Source organism: Dipodomys merriami, unplaced genomic scaffold, assembly GCF_024711535.1.
Source record: "Dipodomys merriami isolate MVZ:Mamm:240054 unplaced genomic scaffold, mDipMer1.0.p SCAF_48, whole genome shotgun sequence".
Lineage (NCBI taxonomy): Eukaryota > Metazoa > Chordata > Mammalia > Rodentia > Heteromyidae > Dipodomys > Dipodomys merriami.
In genome coordinates this window covers 5477509-5499223 of record NW_027206046.1, presented here as the reverse complement: position 1 = coordinate 5499223, position 21715 = coordinate 5477509, and the positions used below count along the sequence as shown (strand labels likewise).

The 21715-nt window shown below is 35.7% G+C and overlaps 1 protein-coding gene across 4 annotated transcripts in view; it reads right to left on the bottom strand.

Moving 5' to 3' along the window:
• Positions 1 to 21715, bottom strand: part of Vps13c (vacuolar protein sorting 13 homolog C) — a 147548-nt gene that overhangs the window by 35758 nt on the left and 90075 nt on the right. For all 4 annotated transcript variants that reach the window (XM_069995258.1, XM_069995260.1, XM_069995261.1 and 1 more), the window contains 14 exons: positions 21370 to 21539; positions 19127 to 19374; positions 17438 to 17667; positions 15502 to 15594; positions 12731 to 13096; positions 11872 to 11958; positions 10460 to 10609; positions 10037 to 10301; positions 8940 to 9100; positions 7831 to 7952; positions 6858 to 7152; positions 5087 to 5476; positions 1934 to 2038; positions 1040 to 1204 (listed from right to left, as the gene is read on the bottom strand). In XM_069995258.1, the coding sequence (XP_069851359.1) occupies positions 1040 to 1204; positions 1934 to 2038; positions 5087 to 5476; positions 6858 to 7152; positions 7831 to 7952; positions 8940 to 9100; positions 10037 to 10301; positions 10460 to 10609; positions 11872 to 11958; positions 12731 to 13096; positions 15502 to 15594; positions 17438 to 17667; positions 19127 to 19374; positions 21370 to 21539 (2847 nt within the window). The remainder of the gene's footprint in view (positions 1 to 1039; positions 1205 to 1933; positions 2039 to 5086; positions 5477 to 6857; positions 7153 to 7830; positions 7953 to 8939; positions 9101 to 10036; positions 10302 to 10459; positions 10610 to 11871; positions 11959 to 12730; positions 13097 to 15501; positions 15595 to 17437; positions 17668 to 19126; positions 19375 to 21369; positions 21540 to 21715) is intronic.

Here is a 21715-nt window from a genome sequence, read left to right as displayed (position 1 = left end):
TCTCCCTTGAACCTATTATTTGTCTACAAAATCCAGGATTTAGTTCCTAATTCAAAATTTCCTACTGCTATTGAACAAATCCTGACAGCTCATATCAAAGATAAAAATTATTATTATTTATTTGTTTCCAAGATATGGGGAGATAATTTTAGGTGCCATGAAAAGACCATGACTCTTAGAACTCTAAATCTGTATTACATCTGCCCTTTTGAGCAAAAAATAACTTTACAATTTTTTTTTATTAAACTTGTCTGGAGAATGGCCTTCACCTATGTGAAGATCAGGTGATTTGGTTGCTGAAATCAGTCCAAGTCAAGTGACACTATCTGAATACCTACTCTACTCCTTCACTCTTTGCCTTATCATCACCATCTCCTCAAACCTTAATGAGCCTGAACAGTTTAGTTCAAATCCTACCTCTTCCATGAAACTTGACATTTTGATATAGACTACCAATATGTTGGACCAAATCAACTATTAAGACCTTACTGACCCTAAAGAAGTCTGAACCTCAATCTCCTTTTCTATAAAATGTGAAAGCTGAATTCTTGTTAATTAACAAGTAAATGTCCAGTTCATTTATTCAGAAATTCTATAAAACCTGTAACTTACATACTATCTTTTTCTCCATGTGTTAATTTATAGGCATCTCAGGCTCTGATAAGATTATATAGCTCCTTGGGTATAGAGATACTATCCTGACAATGAGTACAGGGACATTTTCTTGACAATTATCTTTATAAAATTTACACTATCTCTATGAACTTTTCATAATATACATCCACATTTTATATGTGTGCGAAGAACTGGAGAATGACTGTTAATTATGTAGAGTGAGCTTGTAGAAAATACTATCAATGACTCTTTCCAAACGTATGCCTACAGTATGTAAGAAAAAATTTCAAAGCCAGCTGTCTTAGTTTAACAAATAAATATGATACATAAGAGTGAGTATGCAAAAAGGCATATAAAACTCACTTAACATGTCCATATCTATATGTTTATTTTAGGAATGAGTTACATGAAAAGGCAATTTTACCTCTGAGGAAGCAACATAGCTCCATTTGTTGGTCGGTATAGAGCCATCAGGGGCAATCTCCCCAACTTCGAGTTCTAAGGAAGACTTGTTTGCAATGGTACAGAAAGGGGTCAAAGTGACTATTCGGGAGAGATTGAAGCTGCTCATTTTGATGCTGACACCAACCTGTGGGAAGTAAACACACAAGCTTATGTTTGAGCACTTTTCAATCTTTTTGAAATTGACACAACTCTCTCATTCACACAGATATCTTAAAATATTTTAAAAATAAGAATTCTTAAAGTAACTAATAAAAGCTGTATTCTAGGACTGGGGCTGGGAAGGTGGCTCAGTGGTAGAGCACTTGCCTTGCATGCATGAAGCCCTGGATTCGATTCCTCAGCACCACATAAGCAGAAAAAAAAAAAAAAAGGCCAGAAGTGGTGCTGTGGCTCAAATGGTAGAGCGCTAGCCTTGAGCTGAAGAGCTGAGGGACAGCGCCCAGGCCCAGAGTTCAGGCCCCATGACCGGACCCAAAAAAAAAAAAAAAAAAAAAAAAAAGCTGTATTCTACTACTGATTACCATCTAACTAAAAGGGAAATCTTTAGTGCCTGAGTTTGGCTCTAAAAGAAACTAAGTCAAGAACATCAATTAATAAAGTAGTAATAATTTGCAATAACACATTTAATCTGTGAACCTTTTAATATTCTAAACATAAAATTGAAGCGATAGTCAAATACATCAGTTTCTTTCAGGGAATTCAACTCATTGCTTAAACAAATTCAAGTTCTCCTTTAATTACAGTGGTTATAGAAATTTGTAGATAGCACTCAATTTAATACTTTGATATCAAACTACTGAACTATGGGAAAGATGAATACAGTTGAAGATAATTAAATTAAGCAGATGCTTACCAGGTATTCCATGTTGTTGGCAGGACACTTCACACAGCCATAACTTCCCACTGTATCCAATGAGAAACTATTGGACCAGGAACTGGTTGAAATTTTTAACTGTACCTATAGCAGAAAACACATACTATCATATTAAGAAACTTAAAAGATGATATTCACTCTATTTGTTAGGATGTTTCTAGACTGCTAAAAATTCTTTTAGCACCGTAAGACATAGGAAAATATAATCACAGTTGTATTACAAATGCAACAGAACCACAGACAATATAACAAAAATATAGCTCTCACCATCCCATTCATCTGAGCAGAAAGTAAATTAAAAGATAGACACCAGTGAGATCTTGCTTATGAAAATAAAGATTAATTAAGACTAAGATGATGAAAATTGTTATAACAAACAAGACCATACTAAAGCTACTAGCACAACTATGTTTATTGCAGCATTATATACCATAGCTAAGATATGGAACCAACCCAGATGCCCCTCAATAGATGAATGGATCAAGAAAATGTGGTGTATATACACAATGGAATTCTATGCCTCCATCAGAAAGAATATCATTGCCCCATTTGTTAGGAAATGGAAAGACTTAGAAAAAATTTTATTAAGTGAAGTAAGCCAGGCCCAAAGAAACATAGGTCCCATGGTTTCCCTTATTTGCAATAACTAGTATATGTCTGAGGCAAGCAGAAAAGGCCAGATAAGATGATGTTAGGCGAAATGAACCCCAAGATAAGGACACAAGTGTTTTTTTCTTTCTTGTTATTGTTTCTAACATATTTATAAGGTGATTTTTTTGTTGCTTTGTATATCCCTCCCCCACAGCATAAGCCTTGTTTTCACTGTATTTGATGTTGGTATAATTTGGGGAGGGTAGGGGAAAATTTGTTTAAATAGGGATACAAGTGGACCCATTGCAACAATGAGATGTACAAGACGCTATGCCGAAAAATGAACTTTACAACTTGGGCAGGGAGGGGGGGAGTGTAGTTGTGGAGCTGGGAAGGCAAGGATGGTAGGGGAAAAACAAAGGAGGAGGCAACAATACTTGATAAGAAATATATGCATTACCTTGCTCATGTAATTGTAACCCCTCCGTATGGTATTTTCACAATAAAAAACTTATCAAAAAAGATTTCCTAATATTAGACTTACAATACAGAGCTAACAAATTCTTAAATATACAGAGTTGGTGACATTATTTAGCAGACACTTAATATCGAAGGTTTTGTCAGAGGCACTATGAAGACAGTAGGACACAGTTCATGTCTTCAATAGAATTGAAATAAACAGGGAAACCAGGAAATAATACCAATAATTATGCCAGAAGGTTCAATGACAGAGGCCATAGAACAGATGCAGATGCTATGGAAAATATAGCATGAGAGGACAATGAGTTTACTAGTAGATCTGGAATGGAAATCAAGTTTTTTTTTTTGGTCAATCATAGGGCTTGAACTCGGGGCCTGGACACTGTCCCTGAGCTTTTTTGCTAAAGGGTGAGCACTAGACAACTGTGAGATACAGCTCCAATTCTAGTTTTCTGTGGTTAATTGGAGATAAGAATCTTATGGACTAATGTGCTCATTATCTTGCCCATGTAATTGTAACCCCTCTGTATAGTATTTGCACAATAAAAAAAAATTAAAAAAAAAGAATCTTATGGACTTTCCTCCCTGGGGCTTCAATTAATGATCCTCTACTCTCAGCCTCTTGAGTAGTTAGGATTACAGGCATGAGCCACCAGTGCTTGTCCATAAGCAGACATTTTAAAGAGAAAGACATAGTAGAAACAGACTATAGGACAGGAAAATCTATTCTGCTCCTGAATGTGCCATTCAAATTTTTACTAATCTAAAACACAGAAACACAGAGTTAACCTGGGACAATGTTTGGTCACCTGTTATTTTGTGCTGGTAATGAGGCTGAAATCAGGGCCTGTATGCTGTCCTGAGCTTTTTCACATAAGGCTACTGCTCTACCACTGAGCTAGAGCTCTACTTCTGGCTTTTTGAGAGTTGCTTATTGGAAATTAGTCTCACAGACTTTCCTTCCCTGGGCTGGCTTTGAACTACGATCCTCAGATTTCAGCCTCCTGAGTAACTAGGAGTACAGGCGGGAGCCACCAGTACCCACATTACAATACCGTATATTAATCAACCCTCACTATCAGTGATTCTCAAAGTGGTCCCCAGATCACCAATGCTAGCATCACCTGAAAATCCTTTACAGATACAGAGATTCTCAAGCCATTCCTAGACTACCAAATCAAACTCTTAATTTTTGTTGTTGTTTTGTTTTGTTTGATACAAGTACTGGGGCTTGAACTCAAGAGTCTTATGCTCCCTCAGCTTTTTCATTCAAGGCTGGAGCCGCACCTTCACTTTCCAGGTTTTTACTGGTTAATTGGAGATAACAGTCTCTGGGATTTGTTTGCTCAGCCTGGCTTCAAACCTCAATTCTCAGATCTTAACCTCCTGAGTAACTACAATTATAGGTGTCATTGGTGCCCATCTCAGCAAACAGTATTAAAAATCCTTTAAGTAACTGTAGTGTCCACTGAAAATTGAGAAGCACTACTGTAAGAATATAAATGGAATGACAAGGAATTTTCACTTATCAGGCCTCAGAATTCCAAAACACAAAGAGCAGATAACCAAAAAAGATGAGGAAAACAGGTTAAGTAGAAGAAATGGAAGAGCCAGAGGGGACAGAAGGTGCAGTGTATGGAAAAGCTTAGATTTAAGCACTTGAGAAAGAGTCCAAAGGAATGCAGAAATGAGTCTGAAGAGGAAAGAAGAGGCCAGAGCACAAAGGACAGGGCTAGTCATTGGGCTTTTCTCATGCACTGGAAGGCTCAACTAATCTACAAGAAATGTAACTGCTGCATCTACAGAAATACCATGTCATCACTGGTAAAGGATATAAAATAAAACTTTTCCACCTGACAGGCTTTAAGAACACAAGGAATTCTATATACCCTGGAGAAGGCTTCAGGAAACTGCTGCTATTGGTTCCTATCATTCTCACCGGATTCTGCATTCCTGATGTCTCCTACATTTAATTCATGCACTCAGCAAATAGGTTTTGGAGTTCCAAGTTTCTAGATTAGGGATTTACCTATTTTAACTTGTTATATAACAAAAACATACCTTATTTTTACTAAAAATGTTCTTCTTCTTAAAAGAGAATAAAATGATGTCCCTAAAATCAGCCGGATGCTTCACATGAATATCTTCTGAACGATACTGGAGAACCCGAGAAGTTTTGTTAATTAACCAATAGGGACTAAAGACAGACAGCACCAGTCGGCTGCCAATTCTCCTGACATGTATTGACAGGTCGACTGTCATCACTTCTGCAGAGTCAGAGGAAAAACACACGAGGAAGAATTCCGGAAGTGTATCACATATGCGGAAGTGTCCATTCCAGTTTTTACCCAAGTATTTCACCAGGACTAATTCCATAATTTCTCCACCGATTCTAGAATGTAGAACATCAGCAGCACTTCCTTCTGCTAGCTCATGAGTTTCCGCTGTTCCCTAAAAGCAGACACACAAAATTCAAATCTGCTTAGCGATTTTCAAAAACATTTGAAAGTCAAAATATATATTTTATACAAGTGATTGTGAACTGCCAAATCTAGTCAGGTTTACACATTTATGAATACCTAGTAACCACTAAAGATTTAAAAGAAACACTACAATATTGGCACAGGCAGAACTGTCTGTTTGCCATAAGTCCTAAGTTTTGAGAACAAAATCCTATCTGTGCCAAGAATCAAAGGCTGGGTTGAAGAGCCCTAAGGCTGTTGTCATTAGAGCTGTGTCATTAATGAGCCACTTAGCTGCTTGGGTTCCTCTATTCATATGCAATGGCTCCATGGATCCCATATGAATAGACAAAGAAAAATTATGTCAAGTTATTTTGATGTCTTCTAAGAAAGGTGAAATTATTTTTTTAAAACGAATAACCAACATATAAATCAGGCTTACTTGTTGAAAAGTTCTTGTAGTTTTTTGTTTGCCAACAATGGTGTTTGACCTCATAGCCTTACACTTGGCTCAACTGGCACTCTACTACTTGATCCATGCCTTCAGCATGGCTTTTTGCTGATTATTTTGGAGACAGAATTTCATGGACTTTTCTGCACAAGCTAGCTTTAAACCACAATCTTTCAGGCTTTAGCCTTCTAAGCAGTGAGGATTATAAGGTGTGAGCCACTGGCACCAAGCTTAAAAATGTCTTTTGTATATATACTATTTAGTTCATTTAATTCATTTTTGGTTCTTAACCTAGGAATGACTCACTGTTAAATAAAGAAAAAATGTAGGTTCCAACACTAAGAATTTTCCACTTTAAAATATCCCACTACTAGAAAATGTTCCTTATCATTTCCTTTTTTTTCCTTATTATATCTTAAGGGAGTACTTATTTTTATTTTCAGTAAGACCTAGGACCAAATAATTATAATATTAACTTTAAAGTAAAAGCTGTAAGATGAATTATTTTATCATTGGCTCTTTTCTCCCCTGTAAGCAATGGAATTTTACTGAAATACCAAAGGGATGATGAAGGCTCTTAATTTATGGCAGACACAAAAAAGTAGTAGGGATCAATAAGCCAAACTGCCTAGTTTAAATGCTCACTTTACCAGTGATTAGTTAGGGGGCTGTGGACAGTCATTTAATCCCTCTGTGAAAAAGGGTCTATTGCAGAAGTCTACTGTAAGGCTTAAATGTGTTAATAAACATAAAATGTACTATATGTTTGATACCAATAGAGGCTGTCAGTTCTTTGTCTCTTTGATACTAAATATTGCAAGTATGCTATGGAAAACACAGACATCAACAAGAAACATCAAACAGAACTGAATTTCACTTTGTGCAAGAGTAAGAGTCAAACAAAGTGCAAGAAGTATACCTCAAGTAAATATCTTAGGGAATATGGAAGGAGATTCCGCAAAGTTAGAGGAGGATAAAGATGGATAATATAAGCTGGATCCCAGTCCTCGCCATGGGTACTGATATAGCTTAACTCATCAGGCAGAGCAATCGTATTCACAATGAGTGGCAAGAAGTTGACTTCCACTGATGGGCACTGCAACATGCCTCTGACTTCCTTGCTCCGGTGAAGTTCTTCCTTCCAGGAGATGTAGGTGGTAGATGGTTTGTACTGATGTGCTAAGATTCCAGCTGGCTGAACAAACAACTGACCTCTGCAGAAAACAAAAGCAAAAGCAGCAGGAAAAAAAATCTTTGAGAATGAAAAAAAAAACCTCATTAAATATTCTCAATAACTCTACAAAGTGGGTATTATTATTGTTATTTTATGGCAAGGAAAGTATGGCTAAGAAAGGTTAGGAAACTTGTTCAAAGTTATTCAGCTAACTCACAGCGCAACATTTTAGGAGGGAAAAAACAAAAACACTGTAAAACGAGGACAACTTAATTTTTTTCATCTCAAATACAGAGATGATCTAATAAATATATTAAATACATATCTTTAAACATTCTAAAATATCAAAAACAAAATAAGGAGTTCTAAGCTAACAAGTTCAATTAAAAAAGGCTGCATTTGTCTTAAAACTAGTTCTTAATAAATCTTCAGATAATAAAATGTGAGGTTTTCCTAGAAAATTGATCTATAATTGACAAAATTTAAAATATACAAGATGAATTTCTTCTTGAATGATTTATTTTTAAATGAAGATATTTAATTGTATAAAGTAAGGAATTCACCATGGTATTTTCATATACCCCTTCTTCCTCCTATCCTTCGGACCCTTCCCAATCCCTAAAAGTCCCTCGTTTAATTTGTTGTCCTTGCCATCCTTCCCCAGCTCCAATGACTAGTGTCCCATTCCATAGCATAGTATATTCAAAGAAGTATCCACCTGTATGAATCTAGTGGGACATGGAACTCCTCCTCAGGTTTGGCTATTCCAATGGGCTCTAATAGCTTAACATTCTTAACGAATTTATAGATGGTAAATGCTATAGAGAAATGGTTTTTAATCTGTTGAAGAAAAAGATATACAATTATTTCAAAAAGACATGTAAGTTAAAAACCATTGGTTTCATACAATCACTTAGATCTGAAAAGTTTCAAAACCAATACTGGAAAGTATATCCATTGACAATTAAAAATATTTAGAATGTTTTAAGTTTACTTTGTATGAATACATTATGTATTTATGTATACAGATAACATATAAACTTGATGTCTAAGTGGCAGCTGGAAGTTACTAAAGTATAAACATACTCTGTATACTGCATAGTAATGCTTATCTGAAGTCTGTAATACTATCCTTCAAATCTGTGGTGTTCTTGAAGATTTCAGCCACGTTTCTCCATTATAACCTTTCTCAATGCAGCATATGATTAAACAGAAAAGGACCAAAAGAGAGAAAAACAGTGTTCTTGACTATAGTATGACATATTGCAGCTAATAACAAAGAGATAAAAATATCCAAAAAAATTTGAAACCTTCTCAATTTGTAACTAAATAGGAAGAAATGTCTTTCTGCTGATAATATAGTGACACACTGATACCTGTAAGGCACAGGAAAGTCAAAATGTTTGGTTAAACCTGAAAAGTAAAAGAAAATATTTATATAAATTAAAATGATGAAAAGATCTTTCAGGAGAGTGGATCACTCCACTGTTCCCTTCCAATACACTTAAAAAATAAACACCAAGTGACCAAGAGAATGGTGTGTTATCCTATTTAACAACCAATTATAGTTACACTGTTCCTTCACTCTCAATCTTTAATCTAAATGGAAAAAAACTTCATTAACTTTATATATAATAAATATGGGCTTAAAAGCGAACAACATTGTTTTTATCAGACATTTAAAATAAAGAATACTATGAAAGCAGGTTATTATTTATCTTTGTTTTCCAGCACTGATGTAATGAAGTTGTACCATCTTCTATATTCAGGTGAATGACTTAATATCCTGACACTACAGAAGAAATGTCATCCATCAGTAGGGACTACCTGCAGAGGGGAGCGGAGGGTGATCACTTTGTTCCCTTCAGTAGCATCAATCTGTACCAAGACAGAGTCCGAGTGACTAGCATTGGGATTCCATACATTATACAATCGCCGTCCAGGTCTGGCAACAGGAATATTTGCAACTTCTGTATATCCATGTGGCACTAAGGCAGAGCATAAGTGAAGAGAATGTCAGTCAAATGTTCATTTATCAATATGTACATGTCAGAATAATGAGCATCACAAAATAACAAGGTTGTTTTCCCTATAACTGAAAGTAATCACTATAAAATGTTTGTCTAAAATGTAAGGAAGAAAAAAGAAAAAAAATAAGACTTTTGATCCAAAGCAACTTGGGGACTTTTGAGTATATTCAACAAAATCCAACTTAATTCTTCTCTCAACTATGGAGCAAGTCTCCTTTTCTTTTAATGGTAATCACTATCATCAGTATCTTAAGACATTCTGAATATTGTTATTTTCTCTCTTCAATGAGCTCTTTTCCTTTTTGAAGCATACTATGTATTGTACTACTCAAAGAAATAGAAATAGTTTTTTCAGGTATTTCTTACAAATTAATCAAGTTTAATCTTTTCAAGTTTCGAAGAACATTAAGACAAAGGTTTATCAATTATTTATTCCAAGTCTTTAGCGATGTTGTCTTCCAGTGAATAGTGGCTCTTGTCTGTAATCCCAGCTACTCAGTAGGCAGAGATTAGAAGGACTGAGGCTCAAGGCTAGCCTATACAAAAACTCAGTGAGACTCTCAATCATTAAGCTGGGAGTGGAAGCACATGCCTGTTATCAAATGGGCCCATAGGTAGGAAGAAGTCATCTAAAGCTGCCTCTAGACAAAAACTTGAGATCCAACCTGAAATATAACATAAAACTAAAAGGGCTGGAGATGTGGCTCAAGTGGTAGAGCACCTGCCTACCAAGTATTAGTCCCTGAGTTCAAATTCAAGTATGCCCTTTCTCCCTCCACAAAAGATATATTGTTTGCTAATATATCTGTATCTGCAGTAATTTTTTTCAAAATACTTTATTAAAACTCAGCCTACAACAATTCCTAAGATGCCCTTAAGATAGAAGCATCATACCAAAGGTGAAAGTGAAGAAGGAGCTTTCTTGACGGCTCAGTGTGGACAGCTTTCCTTGCTGTGAAGGTTCCGCACAGGCATATTCCAGCTCCAAATCATGACCAATGTCCACTGTGTAAACATCCCTTTTCTCAGAGGAGCCCATTACCCTGAGGTTACCATTGGGCTGCACTGTAATGGGAATACCTATAGCATTTTTTACTGTAAAAGGAGCTCTGTCTTTTAACGCGTAGTCAAAAGTAGAAGCAGCACCCTCTGAAAAACCCTGCAAAGGAACATATCGACATCATCAAAGTTTTCCAGTGTACTTTCCAGTGTACCATGACCACATTTTTAGAAACTCGTTTTTATGATTCCAAAAAAGTTCCACACATTTCATTCTTAAATTCAACTTGAAATATTTCAAATAAGAATCAAGCATACTTTTGCTAAATTGTTGAAAACATTAAGACAACTTTTGGATATTGTTATATTCATTGTATCTCCTGAAGAAATGTGAATTGCCACTTGTGGCTCAGGAATAAAATCATCTCCTGGCATCAAACTTTTATCCTGGATAGGGTTCTTCTTGACCTATAAAGATAAATAACACAGAAAATTCAAGTCATCAACCAATAAATAAGATTTTTAAACTCAGTAGTATTGAATTCTCTTAAATATGTTTCACATAAGTATCCTTAAAAGTCTCATTTTCAAACCTATTCTGAAGTTGCTTTAACATATTGAGATCAGCAATTTTTATCTTAGTGTGGATTGCCTGCATGGGAAAGGAACACAATATCTTACCTCTTGTGCACACGTTAGAGCACTTGAGTTGATTAGCAATCAACAGTGAGCCTGAAGTGAGCCTAAATTAATACTTATTATAGGTATAATCTAGAAACAATAAATAGTACAATCAACTTTCAACTAGCATCTGATTTAATCTGGTGCAATCCCAGTCAGGTTTGTTTTCTAAAAGCACTATTTTTCAGTATAAATAGTCTTAATGGGTTGCAATAGTAAAGGAGGAAATATATGAGCTTTCCATCATGGGATAGCATGTATACACCAAATCACTACACCTTCAAAAGGTTCTAACAGCATTTGAAAATCTTTGTAAAAGAGTCCTGAGGATGTAGAGAGGTAGGCCAGAAACATTTCCACTTCAGAAAAGGAACTGGGACATAATTTAGGTGAGTTCTCCTCTTTTATCAAAAGATCTGCTATGTCAGCTTCAGTGTGTGACTCCTTATAATGCTGTCACAATTTAATAATAGGGAACAGTCATTCCTGTTAATCTGGAAAACATGCTTTGGTAACTATCCCAAGTGCTCTCAAGAAATATCATAAACAGTAGAAAAGAGTTCATGAACTAGAATAGCAATTCTCAAGATTCTTTTGTCTCTCTGAGTATCTTAACTCTGTATTATGTTGACTTTTATCTATCAATATAAACTATATTAGAAATGAAAACTGAAATATTTCAATATTCATTTTTAAATGTTATATTCTAATAGAAATAAATTTTAAAGAAAAATAGCTAGAAAGTATAGTGAAAGGCATTTACTAATCTAACATCGGCAGATGGAGTCTCATTTTTGCTCTATTACTACATCTGTTGCAATATTCCATTTGTGTGGCTCCTGAAAAACCCTATTGTATGTTCATGAAAAATATGAATGCAAAATATATAAAAAGTATCAACATTAGTATGGAAAGAGTTATTTTTAACCACATGAGCCTTCTGAAAGGTCTTTAAGGATCCTAAATGAAATCTTGAAAATCATTATATTAAAATGTATTAGTGAATGTAGTGTCACTCTGTACAAAGTTGTTCTATAAGCTTTCCTTACATCAAGCCTTAAATTCCACTGCCTCTTCCCTTCTACTCTCTCAATCAGCGGCTCCCAGACAGCATGGATCTCATTGTAATAGTGAACCTGAAAAGGCACAAAATTTAGTCAGTCAGTCCTTTACTCAAATTATATAACTGCACCCAACAGACAAAAAAGATTAATGTTTTATGTATATATATATATATATATACATATATATATATATATATATCAGTTGCCATTTTTAAAACTGAGAACACTATATATATGTATATATAGACACACATATGTATTTGTATATCTACATATATAGATATAGATAGATAAGTGGTGTATTTCTCTTTATTCTCACTTGGTAGCCATTAATTACTTAGCAACAATTTCCTTAAAAATTCTCACACATCAGCCAGGTACCAGTGGCTAATCAGGGGGCTAAGATCTGAGTATTGCAGTTCAAAGTCAGCCTAGCCAGGAAAGTCTCTGAGACGCTTATCTACAATTTTTTAAAAAGCTGAAAGTAGAGCTGTGGGTCAATAGGTAGAGCTCTAACCTCAATTGAAAAAAGCTTAGGGGCAGTGTCAGGCCCTGAATTCAAGACCTAATACCAGAATTAAAAATAAAATCTCACACATCAACAAACTAAATGTAGAGTACATTACGTATTCATATAAATACTTGTAGCCATGCAAAAGCAACAAAAGTTCTTATCTTAATTTTACACATATACTTTTAAGTCTGAGACCAGAACTTGAACTCAGTACCTGACATTGTCTCCCACTGGCTGTTCATCTGCCAGCTGAGCCATACCTCCAACCAACCCCACTGTGCTTGTACTTTCAAGAAGTTGGCTCTGGAATACTAAGTGATATGGTCATACCTGCAGTGTCATGTCAGCAGCAGCATTCATCAAGGAAGTCCAGTTCTTAATATTTCCTGAAAACTTAGACTCTGCCAATAATAAAGGCACAGTTCGATGCCCAAGTCCACATTCTAAGGTAACTTGAATGGACTCCACAGAAACTGCACAATTTTCTTCTATCATTGGATGCTCAATGTCTCTGAAATGTTCTGTTACTTCTGTTGCCATATCAACACCAAGAAACCAAGAGTTATAATCATTAATAGATCTGATGCTCCAAAGATTTTCCATTTCTTCAGACGTCTCTTTTGATTCATCTTCTTTTGCTTTTGGTGACATAGCAGCCATAATTGTCATCACAGTATTAAGAATTATGGGTGAAATCTTTAAAAAGGGAAGCAGAAAAATACTGTCTTTCCCAGATGAAAATTAATAAATATGCAATAAAGAAGTTCAAAAGTAAATTTAAATATATTAGGTTGGGAACTTAATTCTTTGCTTAAAATCTTTAGCAACTTCCCAGAACTGTCAGGATAACATTCAAACTCTCTTTGGTTTAGTGCATAAATCTCTCTATGAGCTTGCCCTTATGAAACCAACTAGAGTAACCCAAAGGTTGAGAAATAACAAGGCCAACTAATTCAAAAGGATTCTTCTATTGTTCACTTTTACAATATTTATTTATCTAATAAGCTAAAAGATGCATTTACATCAGTGAAAGGAGTTTCCATCTGGCACTTTCCTAATTCACAGTCACAGTCCCACAAATCTCTCACACATCCACCTAGCCATGTAAGATCAGCCCCAACTTCTTAAGGAACCTTTTCACCCCTCTGCCTTTATCATACTGTCAGTTGTGTGGATAAACCTATCTAACCTCCACTGACTTTTCAAACTCAGTTCAAAAAGACCTACAAAAAGAGAGCTTTTCCTAAAGTCCTGGGCTGATATAGGGCCCTTTGCCATGCTCCCAATAGCACCTTACACAGACCTGAGCACTGACAGCTGTATTACTGATTCACTTCCTTCTCCCACATGGGCCCTAGAGTTGTTCAGTGGCAGGGACCATTTATTTATAATGCCTTTTACAGATTTTTTTTTTTTTTGGTCCGGTCGTGGGGCCTGAACTCTGGGCCTGGGCGCTGTCCCTCAGCTCTTCAGCTCAAGGCTAGCGCTCTACCACTTGAGTCATAGCACCACTTCCAGCTTTTTTCTTTTTGTTTATGTGGTGCTGAGGAATCAAACCCAGGGCCTCAGGCATGCAAGGCAAGTGCTCTACCACTGAGCCACCTTCCCAGCCCCTACAGACTTTTTATACATAGTAAGAGTTGAAAAATTATTTACTAAATTATAAAATTTATGTATAAACATATGAAAGGTCCTTCAAGTACTTCACTTAATTCACACAAATTCAGAGTTGTCTTCCTTTATTATTCTTCATTTTTGAGAAAATAATCTATTAGAAAAAATTTAAGGCAACCCACTGATTTTTTTTCAATTGAGAAAAAACTGTATTTTCATTTCCATGATACCTGAAATAAGAGTAGGTTAAGCTTTAGTTCAATTCCCACTGGCCACTGACCTATATAAATAAAGCTATTGGGGCTGGGAAGGTGACTCAGTGGTAGAGCGCTTGCCTTGCATGCATGAGGCCCTGGGTTCGATTCCTCAGCACCACATCAGCAAAAAGAAAAAAGCCGGAAGTGGCGCTGTGGCTCAAGAGGTAGAGTGCTAGCCTTGAGCTGAAGAGCTGAGGGACAGCACCCAGGCCCAGAGTTCAAGCCCCACGACCCCACTCCAAAAAACAAAAAACAAATAAAGCTATTACCATTACTGGTATAAATCATCACATTTTTCATCCTTGAGATAGAAAGAAAAGGTAAACTTCATAAAGTGTTCTATATTGTCCATTTCTAGCTGTAAATGGTCATGTTTTCAATAATATAAATATGGCCAGGTGAAGAAGAACATGCCTATAACAACCCCAGCTATGTGATGTGTAGGTCTAGGTACCTAGGAATCATGGTCAGAGGCCAGTTCAGTTAAAAAGTGCTAGGTACTCTAAAGAAGACTGTGAGTGTGGATCATGTAGTAAAGCACTTGCTTAATAAGTATAACAAGTTCAAACCATAGTACTACCACCAAAAAATACCTGAAGGCCACTAAAGACTAGAGATCATTTTTTCAATACTTTAAGGGTGAGATTAAAAAAGGCAATTCCCTATTATTTCTAATATGTGTCTGTCATTACAGATATTTTGATAAGTAGAATAATCAAATTATTAATTTGGGCCAAATTTTGATCAAATAAAGGCCAAAAAGAATTTATTGCATAAAAGCAATTGCAACTTCACCTCTCCAGCCTTTCCTTTTTCTTCCCATCCTATGTCTTCTCTCTCCCTTCCAGCTCAAGCTCCCCAAATATACAAGAAACTGAGAAAACTACCCCAATCACTTGTACATAATAAGTAGTCTCTTACAGAAGATAAAAATAAATACTTGCATTAAAACTAACATATTTTAATAAAACTTAGTGAATTATTCTAGAAGTGGGCGAAGGGTTAGGGAGAGAAATAGAGGGAGTGAGCTTGATTCGCATACAATGGCTGTGTGTATGGGAATTATCATTGTGAAATCTCCATTACACAACTAGCATATGTTAATAAAGTGTTTAAAGGTGTATTTTAATGTTGGAAATACTTTAATGATTGAATATGTGACTAGCATAATGCTGGAGTTATGGGAGGAAACAAAAGAATTTACACTCAACAGAAAGAACAGGCACTGACCTTAATTATAAATTCTTTAACCATAATATTTATGTTTTGTTTTCCTGAGGCCCATGTACATTTTTCCATAAATAACGAGCAGGGCTGTAAGACCTAGGAACAAATAAAAGTGAAGTTCACAATTCTTTAACAATACATCCATTAAGTATATATAGTATGTACTTGAAAGAGCTATGTGTTATTTGATCAGGATTTTTAACATTTATAGTCTACTAATAAAGCAAAACAGCAAAATAAATTAATATGAATCTCTTATGAGGTTGTCTTCTGCACTAGGATAAGTCAAAGGACTCTAACCAGATCTGGTAAATTAATTTACTTCATATTCATAGGTACTACTGATGGACATTTACAATCAAAACTCTATAAAAAGTTTTCCTTCAACTGAAATAACTTTTAAGAGACATTTTGAAAATAAAATACAGTATCAACATACCTTTAAAAATTAACTAATGATAATATTAAGGTAGGGAAACAAGCAGTTTATCTTGAATAAACAGGGAATCTTGAGTACCATAAAAGATACCTTTCAAACCTTTACAATAATGAAGCCTATATTCTTATGTATCACTAAAGAAATAAAATAACCTTTCCTGTGAACTGAATGGGGTATGAAGTATAGAATTAACTATCATTTATAAAAATTAGGAGATGGTTTCAATGGAGTGACTACTCTAAGCTTTGTGACATGTCAAAAGATCTGTCAAAGACTATTTCAGACCAGAACTGCAGTGTTGTATGCAAACCACTAGGTGTATAAATATAACCCTGGAGGTTAGTCAAATAATGACTCTCTTAAAAAATTATCATTTTAACATTAAAAACTAAGTGGTATGGTAATTAGCTAAAATCATATTTTCAATAATAATGTGAAAATGTAATTGAAATTGACTTTAATAATGGAAAATACCATTGCTTTTGTTTGCACAACTCCACCCGAAATTTTCCATTCCAGACCTAAATATTTATTCACATACCCACTGGGTATAATACAGTGAACAATGTGGTAGAATAAATTCAAATATTTAACAGAAGACTGTCCATTAAAAAGAAAACTAGCAGGGCACTGGTAGCTCATGCCTATAATCCTACTCAGGTAGGCTAATATCTGAGGATCAATGCTCCAAGCCAGCCCCGGTAGGAATGTTCATGAGACTCTTTTTTTTTTTTTTTTGTAGGTTGTGGGGCTTGAACTCTGGGCCTGGGCACTGTCCCTCAGCTGTTCTGCTCAAGGCTAGTGCTCTACCACTTGAGCCACAGCACCACTTCCGGTTTTTTCTGTTTATGTGGTGCTGAGAATCGAACCCAGGGCCTCATGCATGCAAGGCAAGCACTCTATCACTGAGCCACCTTCCCAGCCCCATTAGTGAGACTCATCTCCAATCAACCAGCTGAAACCAGAAGTGGAGCTGGGTGGGACTCAATGTGGTAGAATGATAGCCTTAAGCAAAAAGGCTCAGGGACAGTACCCCCTGAGTTCAAACCCCAGGACAGACAGACAGAAAGAAAGAAAATAAAAACAAGAAGGAAGGAAGGAAGGAAGGAAGGAAGGAAGGAAGGAAGGAAGGAAGGAAGGAAGGAAGGAAGGAAGGAAGGAAGGAAGGAAGGAAGGAAGGAGGGAAGGAAGGGAAGGAAGGAAAGAAGGAAGGAAGGAAGGAAGGAAGGAAGGAAGGAAGGAAGGAAGGAGGGAGGGAGGGAGGGAGGGAGGGAGGGAGGGAGGGAGGGAGGGAGGGAGGGAAAGCGAGAACGAGTCTGGAGGCAATCCCTAGTTCTGTCACTAGCAGCCATGTCTAAGTCACTTAACATCACTGGAACCAAAATCTATCAAATTTGCAGTAAATGATCTCTCAAGTGCCGCAGAACTCTCATACTCAATGATTCTATGAATCAACCATTTCTGCCAGTCTTCAAGAGCAGGATCCAAGGTGATTCTTACTGTGGTAATGTTGTTGCCTCTCTTTTCTCTGAGAAAAGGGCAAGCGAGCACTTTCAGGTCTCTCACAGAAGCTTCCATCATCTGCTCAAGTTTGGATGTTGACAGAGAGAGGTTACACTGAAAGGAAGCTGTCAGAGCTGGGGCATCGGCCTTTGTCAGGTTGGCAACAAACACCACTTCTGGATCTATGATCATGGCCTTCAAAGTCATATTTGGCCTTACAGAATCATCTGAAGAAACAAAAACAAGGACCAGAAAAGGTTTAAAGAAAATCTTCCCTTGACTATATGTTATCTACAAATTGTTCTCAATATTTTTCTCTAATGTCTATCATGAAATTAATATTAATACCTGGCTGATTAATACTAATAATGCACAGATGGTTTACCCAATGCTAACTGTATAATAAAATACAGTCTGAAACCTGTCCTAAAAAGACAATTTCCGCTTGGGTCTATCAGAAATAATCTTTTTTTGAAGTTCTTTTGGTTGAAATCATGTACAAAGATAAGGACAAATTACCCACCCAGTGTGAACCTATACACGAGGACATATTATCCAATATTGCAAAGGAAAAAGGAGAAAAATAGATGGAAAAATACCAGGAAGAGGCAGAGACTCTGAAGAAAACAGATAAACAAATTTACTAGTTTAACCTAAAAAAACCATAGTCAGCATCATAAAGTCTGTGGTATTAACAAATCTGTTATATAAATGAATGCACAGCTATCAGATAGGACTATTTAAGAAATATTTTAACAAATGTAAAAATGATATTCTCATCTTGCCAATAAATACCTGCTTCCCAATTTTTCTGGCTTTTGTGTTGGAAAAAAATAATGCCTGACCTTAAAAATATCATTTTAACAAAGAAAATTACTAATCTACTTGGGAGTGAAGAAATGAAAATAGCTTTAGCACACACCTAGTCCACAAAAGGTGATGAGCCAGGCAGTAGTGGCTCATGCCATAATCCTAGCTACTCAGGAGGCTGAGATCTGAGGATCGTAGGTTAAAGCCAGCCTGGATAGGAAAGTCCATGAGATTCTTATCTCCAATAACCCCCCAAAAGCCAAAATGAGAGCTATGGCGCAAGTGGTAGAACAGTATGAAGAAAAGCTCAGGGCCAGCATCCAGGCCCTGAGTTCAACCTCAAGACCAGCACAAAACAAAACAAAATAGGTGACTAAACACTGTCCCAGATTAACTCCCTGTGTTTCTGTGTTTCTAGATGAGTAAAAAGTTTGAATGGCACAGACAGGAGCAGAACAGACTTCCCTGGTCTCTAGTCTAATATATGTCTATCATACATCTCTCTTTAAAATGTTTGCTTATGGCCAAGTGCTGGTGGCTCATTTCTTAAATCCTAGCTACTCAAGAGGCTGAGATCTGAGGATAGCTGTTCAAAGCCAGCTTGGGCAGAAAAGTAAGTCTATGATAGTCTTATCTCTAATTAACTATAGAAAACTGGAAGTGGAGCTGTGGCTCACAGTGGTAGAGTGCTACCTTTAGCAAGAAAGCTCAAGGACAACAAAAACAACAAAAAGTTTTCTTATTAAAATTTTTACATGGAATACTTTTACATCTAAAAGCCTAATTTTACTTTCTCATTCTTCACTTATCTTTTCCTATCTGCCATTTTTGTTGAGATACACAAGTTGTTATCTACTACAGGCAAATTTGGCTAACCTTTCTCTATCTTTGCTTTTCCAGGTGCAGTCTGTCTTGATGGGATCTGTATTTCTTTTGCCATATTTTCTGGACTCTGAGGCATAGCTTTGATGAAGAAATCTGCCACAGTCACCAGAAACTCCACACTGGCACATACATACAGCTTGTCAAGAACAGCATTAATTTGACTTCCATTTCTGTCTTGCTTGTAACTTATATCAATCATAGAACGGTTGTTATCTTGGTCATCCTTCTTGTCAATCATCCTGAAAACATATATACTATTCATTAGTTTACTCCTGCTAAAATAACAAAAATCATGAAAATGTTCCTACACATTTAATAGTCTATCTTTCACCTTTCCATTTTTAATCTGCATAGAAAATAGGACAAAGTAACTGAATTCTAATTACTCAATTAGAAAAATCAAGACACAGTCAACTAATTTCCAAACTAAGATACATGTAATTAAGCAATAACAGAATTTTACAATTACAACACAATACTAGAGAAACAAATGATTATTAGAAATGAATTTGGACAATTAGCAAATCATATGAATATGGAATCGCAGAATGTAAGATAACATCCTTATTTTATTATATGCAACTTTGCTGAAGGACATTGTGTTCAAACATTATCCCATATAATTTAATTATAAAAGTATTCAAAGAAGCACAAATCAGCAGGAATTTATCAGTGTTAATAATGGTAGTTGCTATCTTCCTGGGAAAATCAGGCTTCCAAACAGATAATGACATTTATCACCCTTGGTGAGGAAGCTCTGAATATAAAATTTGCAAACAGAAAAACTAGTTCCATGACAGCACACTCTCCTGGTTTATTTATTCTTAGACACAGAGCTCAGCAGAACCCAGTAAATATTCAATGGAATCCAAGTTCAAGTGGAAATAGAGTTTCTGCCTAAAAATGAAGACATTTTGTCTTATTATATGAAAAAGGGATACAAAGATAATTAGGCTACTGAAGTTACAGATTTCAATGTTCCTACATATATTATATGTATCTTCACATAGTAATTTTCTGAATGGATTAATAATATGATTATGCTATGGATTGTATTTCTGTTAAAAACCGAAAGAAATTTAGCAAGGGGGTAGGGTGGGTGGAGAGTTAAGTGGGAGAAAATGAGGGAGGGGGTAAAAGTGTTTAAAAATAAATGTATTCCTTACCTTATTTATGTAACAGTAACCCCACTGTTTATCACCTTTACAATAAAGATATTCAAAAAATATCTAAGGGAATGTATGAGGCTCTGAGTGCTTAGAACCATTAAAAAAAGAAAGAACAAACAATAAACCTTTATTTCCAAAGGAAAGCTGTTATGCTCAGGCTTAAACATTTTATAGCATTTACCAGTGAACCAAATTGAGCCTGGATTTTCAGTTCTCCAAAACTTTTAAACTTCAAATCAAGTTTAAAAAATACTTCTTAAAACCACAATCTAAGAAAATCAATGGACTCAAAATATTTAATTGTGAAAACACCATAAAGAGGGGTTACAATTACATGAGCAAGCTAATGAGTTCATTTATCAAGCATTGTTGCCTCCTTCTTTGTCTCCCCTTCCAATCCCTTCCCATGTCCCCCACCTTTGTTTATCGTTTATAAGTTCTGAAAGGACTATTGTTCTTTATTTACTGCTGTAGATAAGGTATGAGCCAGGAATCAGTATCTAAAGAAAAGCAAAACAAATCCTCCCCTGGTGATTCAGAGGAATAAGGAATGTGAGTGAACAGTGACCTAATCAAACTCCAGGATCCTTTTCAAATATACCAGGAAAAATAGGTATGTACAACACATAAGAGGTATCTTAGTTCTGCTTTTATGTAATATAAAGAATAAAATGTTTTTAATGTTCAAAAAGAGAAATTTAGCAGAACTCTTCAAAGACATGGATAAAATGAACACAACAAAAAAAAATCCATAATCTTAAGGATTTGTTTAAAACAAAGATCCTACCTAATACCGGAGACAATATGAAAAAGTATACTGTCAACATATCATCCATGTGGATTTAATTACTAAAACACTTACATCATCTTAGTTCTCATTTTTAAGATGGCACTCCAATTTATTAGTAAACTTCTCTTAAATTTAAATGTGAAATCAGCTGAATCTGATATTAGCACTACTTCTCAATAAATCAGGAAGTATGATGACACTAAGCAGAGGAATGCCAGAGAACAGTGTCAGGTGCAATGTCAACCTTAAATACAACAAATTCAGATCTGACAAACCTTGATGTTGCTCTCTCAATTCCTTCTCTGAGATCATCAAGGGTGCATGTTTTAAGTTTCAGACTGACATCCAATGAGCCATCCTTGAACATCTTCCCTGAAGAGGCCATCAAGTGTAGCGTGAGCTCACCAAGACGGAAACTGTCATTATGAAATGAAAGTGTGGACTCCTATGGTACAACAAAAGAATTATCTTTAAATGTAACCTTATAGTTACTTTTAAATATACTTCTCATTCAGAGCCTACATGCAAATCAATCTCATGAATATTAGATGAAGACTAAAATATATAAAAAGTAATACACATGTCTGTGAGTATACAGAAAGGCACACTAATAAATACATA